This window comes from Podarcis filfolensis (genome assembly GCF_964270895.1).
Source record: "Podarcis filfolensis genome assembly, chromosome: 10".
Lineage (NCBI taxonomy): Eukaryota > Metazoa > Chordata > Lepidosauria > Squamata > Lacertidae > Podarcis > Podarcis filfolensis.
The window spans coordinates 48,090,843-48,100,357 of record NC_139612.1 but is presented as its reverse complement, the minus strand read 5'-3'; the positions used below and the strand labels follow the sequence as shown (position 1 = coordinate 48,100,357).

At 43.2% G+C, this 9,515-nt stretch overlaps 1 protein-coding gene across 6 annotated transcripts; it reads right to left on the bottom strand.

The window, feature by feature from the left end:
- Positions 1-964: 964 nt before the first annotated feature.
- On the bottom strand, positions 965-9,284 carry IFT27 (intraflagellar transport 27). Of its 6 annotated transcripts, none has more exons than XM_083573982.1 (7): positions 8,594-9,280; positions 4,621-4,700; positions 3,836-3,895; positions 3,109-3,168; positions 1,809-1,926; positions 1,396-1,505; positions 965-1,235 (listed from the first exon to the last, which is right to left on the bottom strand). In XM_083573982.1, exons 1-7 carry the CDS (start codon positions 8,736-8,738, stop codon positions 1,137-1,139), a joined length of 672 nt encoding a protein of 223 aa, XP_083430108.1. In that variant the 5' UTR covers positions 8,739-9,280; the 3' UTR covers positions 965-1,136. The 6 variants fall into 6 exon arrangements, with proteins under 6 accessions (XP_083430108.1, XP_083430110.1, XP_083430111.1 ...); XM_083573984.1 differs by having other exon boundaries at positions 8,663-9,274; XM_083573985.1 differs by having other exon boundaries at positions 8,225-8,603.
- Between the last annotated feature and the right edge of the window lie 231 nt (positions 9,285-9,515).

Below are 9,515 nucleotides of genomic sequence, written 5' to 3'. Positions count from 1 at the left end.
GTTCCAATGGGTTTCTGGGACAGTACTTGATCTTGCAGAAACCATGCTGACCTTGTTTCACCTAGGCTTGTTCTTCTATTTCCTTGGTTATTTTATCCTTAACAGTGCTTTCCACCAGTTTTCCAAGGATAGATGTTAAGCTAACCGACCTATAATTTCCAGGAACCTCCCTGGATCCGTTTTTATATATTAATGTAACATTGACTACTTTCCAATCACGGCTAGTTACATATTTTTGTTAGAAAACCAGCAATTTCACATTTCTGTTCTATGAGAACTCTCAGGTGGGTGCCATCTAGACCCAGCAACTTGTCAATTTTATTTTATTTAGTCTATTAGGCCTAGAAAGAACTTCATCTCATGTCACCGCTATCTGCCTCAGATCCTCAGACTCCCTTCTTGCAAAAGTGAGTCCAGGCACTGGGATCTGCCCCATAACTTCTGCTATGATGACAGGTGCAAATAATTCACTCAACTTCTCTGCAATGTCCTTATTCTCCTTTGACACTTTTGTCATCCAAGGGTCTAACTGCCTCCCCATGTAGTCTCCTGCTACTAATGTGTTGGAATAACTTCTTGGTTTTGATCTTCATGTTTTTAGCAATATGCTCTTCCTTACTGCCTGCTCGCACTTTGTTTCCCCAAGCTTGTGTTACTTTTTGTTCTCGTTTGGACAAGACCTCCATATTTTGAAGGAAGTCTTTTTGCCTCTACCAGCTTCTTTGACTCTTCTTGTTAACTATGTTGACATTCTGGTGGCTCTTACAGCATCTTTCCTGATCTGCAATATATACTCCAGCTGAATGTCTAATATTGTGATTTTAAACAACCCTCAATCATTTGGGAATGCTTTGACCCACATTATACTTGCTTTCGCAATATTTAAACTGCAATCAGGCAAAGTCACGCATGCCAAATTTTAAGTCACTGGATAAGTAATAGCCAGGTGAAATATTAGTCAAAGTCTCTTTCAATAGGTTTATTTTGGCTTAGAATTACAGGAAAACATATGATAATAAGAAAATAAAAGTCTAACTTCCACTCTTACAGGATTTAGTCTGTGATTGCTAAACATTTGATTAGTTCCAGGCACAAAGAAATGAAACAAGCTAAGCGTTGACACACTCAGAGGTGCCTCATACCAATGAATGAAAGGTTTCCACCCTCTCTTTGTAGAGTCGGTGGAAGGCATTTGCCATGATGTGAAAAGGGGCTTCATAGTTTTCCATCTCTTTCTGTAAACATAAAAAACAAATATATGATGACAGATGACGAAAATCTCATTTAATTACTTCAAGAAACAACAATTGCAGGAAACAACAACATAATCCAGTGCCTCCTCTATCTGAAAATGAAAGCAATTATTTCTCTACATCCGATTATATAGACACTCACTACTGACATCTCGCAATATTCTAGGCCATTGGTTTCTGCCCAGTCTTTAGCTTGTTTTTGTTCCACAACTCGCCTCTCGATCAAATCGGTCTTATTGCCCACTAGCACACCTACAAAAAACAAAAGGAAGAAGAAAAGAAGCATTGAAAAGAAGCATTATTAACAATGGCACTATAAAATCTAGGAAGTTAACAGGTAAAAGAGACAGGAAAATGTGTTGTTTGACAAAGTAATGGAAAGAAAGACCACAAGGGAGTCACATGGCATATGTATTTCCCATATTTGTTTCAGATACTGACTGAATAAAAGAAAGGCATTCTAACAGCTTGGAACTGAGATGCTGATGTCTGTCAGAACTCATGTGCAGGAGTTACAGGCACAAAGTATATATGCAAAAATATTCAGTCTCCTACCTGGAATATGTATTCCAGAGGCTTGGGTCCTCAGCTTCTCAAGCCATTTGGCAGCGTTATTGAAAGACTCTTCATTGGTAACATCATATACAATACACAGGGCATTGGGCTGTTCCCACTGTGCAACAAGAGGAAAACACTGTCAGTTCTGTTGAAACAGATGTTGTCAATAGTCAGTACAGCCCTGGAGAATTCATAAAAAAATAATTTTGGTATATAAGGAACATCAGAAAACCAGAGCTAGAAAAGAAAGTCTGATAGACAAGGATTCCGTCATCTATGGAAACATCACTGGCATTCAAAGGGAAAGGAACATTGCTGTGTTTCAGCCAAGTTCTTATCCAAAGCCTCAAAAAAGCACTTTCAAGGATGGAAAATAGGAGTTTGTGTTGTGGTGCAGCAGTAGATGATCATATTCCATGAAAAGACCATAGTATAAACTCATAATGAAGTCTGAAAACCATCCCAAATGAAGAAATAAAGATATAGCATAGCTATTGGGAAAGACAAAGAAGGAGATTACAGTTTATACTTTTCTCTGACATATTCAGCAAGGTACCATGCCGATGCCCACTTCGTGAATCAGCATAACTGCCCCAGTGTTTTAAAAACTAGGAAAGCTACCAAACACGTAAGAACAAAGCAAGCTGAAGTTGAAGATCTATTAGGGAAACATAAAAAGGCCTTCCTTGTCAGGGATAACCAACACTGTGCTCTCCAGATGCTTCTGGACTCCAACCCTGATCAGTCCCAGCCAGCACAGACAATGGTCAGGGATGATGAGAGCTGATGTCCAACAACCTCTGGGGGCACCAGGCTATCCCTACTCTATGCAAATATGCTCTCTGCACAATAAGATCCATGGGCTTTCAATTTACAAAGCAGGAGTGCACAGCCAAATTATGGCATAACTATTTTCTGTGAAACAATCCCAAAATATGCATTCTTGTTTAAGTGTCTTGCTGGATCAGACAAAGGCCTGTGTTAATTATCTGAAAGAATTCAAATAACCAGAAGGCATTAGTTGGTCTACCTGACACTGTGCTGCACTGCTTAATTGTATTTAAACTTCTGCCCACTTTTGTTTAGGAGACTGAACCGCTCACTTCCCCTCCCAATAACTTTTATGCATGGGGAAAATCCCGCCCCCCCCCCCGTGACGAACCATCCAGTTGTTAGGAAAAAGGAAGACAGGAAGGAATGATTACTCCCAGTTCTTATGCAAGCTTTAATTAGGATGTGGAGGCCAGGGGTGCTTCAGAGCTTATCTGTTGAATGAAAACTCTTATATTCTACTTGCCAGTTTCTCTAGCATTTCAGAAAAGATTTCTTTCCCTGCTGAGTCAAAGAGGAAGAGTTCCTGAAAGCAAAAGCAAAAACAATGTGTAGCCATGAAACCTTCCCTACTAAGTAAACAGTTTTTAAATGCTACCTCACTTCAGGCACAGCAATGATCACAATCTTAATAATTAATAATAATACATGTAACCCACAGAGCTATAGAAATGAATTAACTATTATATTTTTAAATACAGAAGAAAACACACCATAGCCCAGGGTAGTCCAGCTTGCAAGTATTTCACTGCCCTATTTCACCAAGCAGCCCATGACTAACTCACCAAATGGTGGCAGCAAAGAGCTCTGAGGGTTGGGGGAGAGTCAAAGCAGTTGAGATGGTCCAGAAAGCTTGTTCTTTCCTTTCCTATAAAACATTGATTTCTGCTTCTATTCCTAGTATCAACTTATTGCATAGACAAAATGGCAACTCATATACCAACATAGTTACATGATTTTATCCCAAAGAGGTAGGAGTCCCAATGGGTATGAAGTTATTGGAACAAATTAGAGAGTCCAAGACGTTGCATTGTCAACATTAATGCTATACAAATAAGTTTTCCTACGTTTGTATAAATTAACTAACAGAATCGGAGTAAGTTAAACAATGTCATTGAAAAAAATGAGAATTCTAGATAGGCTTTTTAATTTTTTTTAAAAAGCCTATCTGTTTAAATCATAGCTGGGCTCACCACACTATCATTTGTCTCTGGAATGAGTACCGTCTTCACCAGCAATTCTACTCCTGTTGTCTGTCAATCAAAATAAGGTAAACATGTCATAAAGATTCAGAGGAAGCAAGTGTATTTTCATACTATGCTTGCCTAGGGCCAACAGAATCCTTCAGGCTTTTCAAATCATCATCACAATATAACAAACTAATTTATATGTCATAGAAACACTCAGAATCTGAAAAATGGATGTTTGGGACTAGCCTGGAAAAACAAAACCAGGCTGAAATGAAGGCAGTTGCTCACAGTTATAGAAAGTTTATTTTTGCTGCAGGACTAGCTCTGGCTGTAGATTCTTTAGGGTATTTTTCAAACCCCTTTTCAGGCAACAATCTTCATAAGAGAAATAGTACATCCTTCTTTTTCTGCTCACCTAAGGTAAATACAAAAAAGTATGTTTCAACATGAAGACCTACAAGTGCGGAGACCTGATTTGTACAAGTCTTCCTCCTCAAATTGGGTTTCCACATGTACAGGTCTCTGTATGGGGTGCCTGTTCCACATTTCCTTAGACATATACTGTAGTGGGAAATGGAATGGGATGCACTTTTGCTCCTCCTGCATTTGATGATAACTGGTTGTGTAAGTGTACAAACTGGTCCTAGGTAAATATATCCTTGCCACTTTTATGATGGGAAGTTTTAAATGTAACCAAGATACTTAGCACTATGATTAACATTCAAATCTGTGAAGATCACACCGATGTCTTTCCTCCCCAGTGCTTGTCATTCCATCCAAAAGCTCACCAATGTATAATTTTTCTGAAAATGAGCCCCATCATTGCAGAACATCTGGACCAAGGCACTTTTCCCCACTGCTGGGTCACCTGCACAACAAATAGGAAAAATACTTTTATTCTAATTTGGCTAAGTTACTTCCTTCCTCCAATTATATTCTAAGAAATATAATGGACCTGCGGGTATAGAGTGGTATATAAATTCAATAAATAAACAAAAGGGGGGAATGCTAAATAAATAAATAATACTGATGTAAACAATGAGCAGTTCAATATTATACATTTTATATGCATGCTGAAACCAAAGGATTTAAATACCGTATACCTATCTGGGCAAAGGACGGAGGTGGCACTGTGGGTTAAACCACAGAGCCTAGGGCTTGCCGATCAGAAGGTCGGCAGTTCGAATCCCTGCGACAGGGTGAGCTCCCGTTGCTCGGTCCCTGCTCCTGCCAACCTAGCAGTTCAAAAGCGCGTCAAAGTGCAAGTAGATAAATAGGTACCACTCTGGCGGGAAGGTAAACGGTGTTTCTGTGAGCTGCTCTGGTTTGCCAGAAGCGGCTTAGTCATGCTGGTCACATGACCCAGAAGCTGTATGCTGGCTCCCTCAGCCAGTAAAGCAAGATGAGCACCAAAATCCCAGAGTCGTCCGCGACTGGACCTAATGGTCAGGGGTCCCTTTACCTTTATCTGGGCAAAGGAACAGGTCCAAGCTAGACATGACATTCATTGTGTGAATGTAATTAAAAGCAATGCATGTTTTTAGTGTAAACAGTGGCTGCGGGAAGGCTGAGGAGTCTCTGGACCACAAAGGTGGGGAGGAAAAGTTTTTCTTCCTACCACATACCATAAATTGTTTCTTCAAAGCTGCAATTTACATTTCAAGGGATGCCCCCATCACACCTTGAAATGAAAAGCACACATTTCGAAAGCTGTTTTTTCTTTTTTGTGTGGACTGTAGCAAGGAGCAAAATAATTACCTGCCAGTTCTGTGGCAGCTCAAGATTCTCCAGAACTGCATTTAGCATGGCCCTCATTGTTCTCAATTTTTTGCAAGTACACAAACTCCAAAGATCTGCTGTGGTACTACTGACCATAGCATGGGACACTACAGAAACTGACTTTCTACCTTTTTTCTTCACCATCTATCAGGACAGCACTTTTGGGCTACTTATATATTTTACTTGCTACTATATATTATTTTGCTTCTTTGAGTTTGCCACAACATTCTTATTATCAATGAATGCTAATCATAACCTTGTCCAGTCTTATGTTCATAATGCGAACAAGAGTGAAGTTAGGAGATCTACTGTACAGAACACAACAAATGGCATTGTGGAAACATTGCCTAAAGGTGCAACATACGGTACTTTCCAGTATGGAAAAATATTTAATTCCGATCATAACAATATTGTCAGGATTCAGTATCAACATTTTAGGCATCAGAATTGAACAGGAAAAACATGTTAATTCTTCTGCATAAGATGCACGAAACGCTCAGATTTCACAACAGTTTCTCTCTGTTCACACAGGATGCAATTGTTCTGCTAGACATGCATACGCAGGAGCAACATGCATGAAAAATTCAGTATTTAGGCTCAAATTGAGCAACTATTTCCAAGACTAATTGAAGGAAATTGTGCTTTTCAGGGCTGCTGGCCTGTGTGTGTTTACTTCACTCAAACTTCATACTCTTGCATGGATGCCAGGTGAGACAGAAGCACCCAATGGACATAGCAGAAAAAATGTGTCCACTATGCATGAGACAACACAGTCAAATTTATACGCTTCTGGTTGAGTAGGCCATCTTGTAAGGCAATTAGAAAATAAAATTTGTTTAGGCAAATTGAGTATTTTGCATTTATCAATGGTGGTGTAAGGTTTGCTTTTAAAGTAAAAATATGGAATATATCGTTGTGATGCCCAGAGCAGAGTGCTGATGTAGCTTCAGCAATTATCAAATTGAGATTAAGCTCTATATAGCGGCAGCATACCTATTACTGGTCCTGCCCTTGGTGGTAGTTGCCTTATCAGTTAAAGGCCCCAGCCTGCTCCATTAGGCTTCTGCTCTGGCATCACCCACCTCATGGGGGCCTCTGCAATGGAGTCCTCTAGACTGAAGACAGCAGTGCTACATCCTTAGGCAAGGGCACTGGTACCAATTGACTGCCCATCTATGAGGCAGGATGAAGCAGCAGAAGTCCCTGAGTTGGTACTCTCATGGGAACCCTGCCTGTTCTGCCACCTCCACCACCAATGGAGAAGCAGTGCTGGCATTGGTTCCCATTTCTGAAATCTCGCAACATCTCACGGAGCACAAAGGGAGCTTGTGAATCTTGCCAATGCTGGCCCTTCTACGCTGGTGGAGTGGCACTTCTCATTTCGCCTCAAGCGGGACACACCAGCCCTGCTTCGAAGAGCTTTTGGGGGATTAGCCCTGCATGGCCTCCCCCTTCAGAGTCTGCCCTCATCCCCTGAAAAAGAGTAATCTGATTCTAGGGTCACGACCCTTCTAAGATTCTAAAGAAACATCCCATAATGCTAAGCATGCGATAAAACCACATCATCTTTCAATAATCTTGGAATTTTCTGTTCTATTTGGGAAACTTGCATATCTAAAAGCTGATCCTAAAGCCTACAGTGCCTCCTGATCTGCAGATTTTTTAAACAACCAACCAACCAACCGTCAATATGCTTTCTGGCAAATCAAGGTATGTTCAAACTGCCAGTTACAGTCCATTTCTATATAACAGGCACGTCCAACAGGTAGATCTTGATCTACTGGTAGATCATGGGGGGTATGTAACTCACTGCCAGTTATTTTATAGTGGGAGTAGATCTCAGTCTCTTGAAAGGTGGACATGCCTGCTATTTAACATGGAACTGGAACAATCTCTTCCTTTCACCATTGTTCTCTTTTACAGGTTTGCAAAGAAAGCCTTTGCCCCCTTAAAAGGAGGACCTGTTGCAGACTAATTGTCATATTCAATAACTAGAATCATTTATTGATTGATTTATATGCCACCAACCGATGCAAGAAAGTTTGCAGCAGGAGAGACAAAACATTCACATCACAAAACCAAAATTAGATGTGACTGATAGAAATCAGCAATGCCCTAGAGAGCTTGTGTTTGACATTGGAGGGTCAAACTGGTCTCAGAGCAATAGAATAATTAGATAGCAGGTGTGTTTTCGCTTTTTGAAGAGCAAGTCCTCCTACCTGGTGTGCTCCTGTGCTTCTCTTTCTACAGGGAACAAAATTAACCCAAGGCATATACTCTTTACTATATATATATAGTATATATAGTATATATACTATATATATAAAAGCCCAATCCTAACCATGTCGATCTAGGAAGGAAGGGATTCTCAAGCGATTTCTAGAGCGGGGCAGGAATGATTTAAAAGCAACGGTTTCCTGTTAGGCTGCGTTGCTATAAAAGCAACCGAACACCTTAACCGCATCCTTAGATTGCGGGCGCTTGTGCAGAGGCAGCAATGCTCTTTTCCTCCCCTCTGAGACGAGGACATGCCTTGGCCCGGGACTCTCAGGTCCCTGTACACGAGGTGCGACTTGTAGCGATGCTGCCAAGGCGGCCGGTTTCGGAACTCACCTGCCACGATGCACTTGGCAGCCAGCTTCACCATGGCCTGCGCTACCCCTTCACCACAGGAGAGGATTTTGTGGGGAAAGGGGAGAGGAAGAGGCCGGCGCTTATGGAGGGGAGGGTTGTGTAGGCATCGAGGGGCTGGAATTAAGGCAGGCGGGGAAAGGGACCCCTGAGGCTGGGCCTAGCGGGTCGGGAGGGAGAGCCGCCCTGAGATCCGCGGGGACAGCGGCGCAGGGCCTGGGCTACCGGGTCCCCGCAAACCCAGCTTCCAACCTAAACCACGCTCTTCCGCCTCTCGCGGAAAAAAGCGACTCCAGCCCTCTCCTAGCAACAGGACACGAGAACGTCCGCGCTTCCCCCGCCCACCCCCACCTGCAATCCTATTGGCCGACGCTCCCCGTTCTCGGAAGAAGCGATTGGTTTCGCGTTGCGCCCGCCTACATTTCCGTTTGGCTGTTCCCTCGCACGTCCTTTCCGCCCTTTTCGTCGATGCCCTCAGCTCATTAGTTCTCAGCATGTGCCGATCAAAAGGAACTCTAGGCGCCTATTGGCTCAGTTTGTGCTCAATCATTTGAAGTCGTCCAGGGCCGCCAACCGCGATGACGCCCCTGCCTGAGGAAGCGATGAAGTCATTCAAAGCAACAATTTTGCGTGCGTGGACCGTCTTCTTCTACCCGGTGATTAATGACCCGCCAAACGAGCCTATTTTATGATTGGTTGAGCCCGGGCGGCCTGTACCACTGGGACGGAATCATGTTCTTTTCGTTGTCAATTCTCTAGGGACGCCGGAAATGACTACGGTTAAACTGTCTTCGGATAATCCCGATTCGGTGACTACTTTCCATTAGGATTCTGCGAGGCAAGACGCGGGTTCACTTCCCAAGTCAATCCCTAAACACCCCCACCCGCCCATTGACAGTGGGCCTTCCCACGCCGCTATGTGGCTCCTATGTACTTTCTGTGTTTGTGGAGGCTCTACGCAAGGTTAACTGAGTTTTCCGCGTCTGCGCAGACCGACGCTGGCCCTGTCTCTTCCCCACCCCCACACGTTGCCCCTCCTTTGGGAGAGAGCGGGGAAGGGCTGCGTGCGCTGCGGGGGGTTCGAACCGTCTCCAACGGTCACTGGCGTCGCGCGCTTTTTGATCCTCCTCCGGCGGCCCTTCCTTCTTCATCGTTGACGGGCAGCCGCACTTCAACGCCCCTAGCTCGGGGATGAGTGGCGTCCACTGTTGCTCAACCATAGGAGAGGGGCCTCTCCTCGCGAATTCCCGAGCAAAGGCAACGAGGGAACCCT

Bases quoted from the DNA above. Each gene is read 5' to 3' on its own strand.
- IFT27 (XM_083573982.1), bottom strand. From the start codon at position 8,738: ATGCTGAGAACTAATGAGCTGAGGGCATCGACGAAAAGGGCGGAAAGG. The intron at 3,896-4,620 runs GTGAGCTTTTGG...TTTGATTGACAG, and splicing joins TTCAGAAAAATTATACATTG to ACAACAGGAGTAGAATTGCT. The intron at 1,927-3,108 runs GCAAGTAGAATA...CTTGTTGCACAG, and splicing joins CTGAAATGCTAGAGAAACTG to TGGGAACAGCCCAATGCCCT.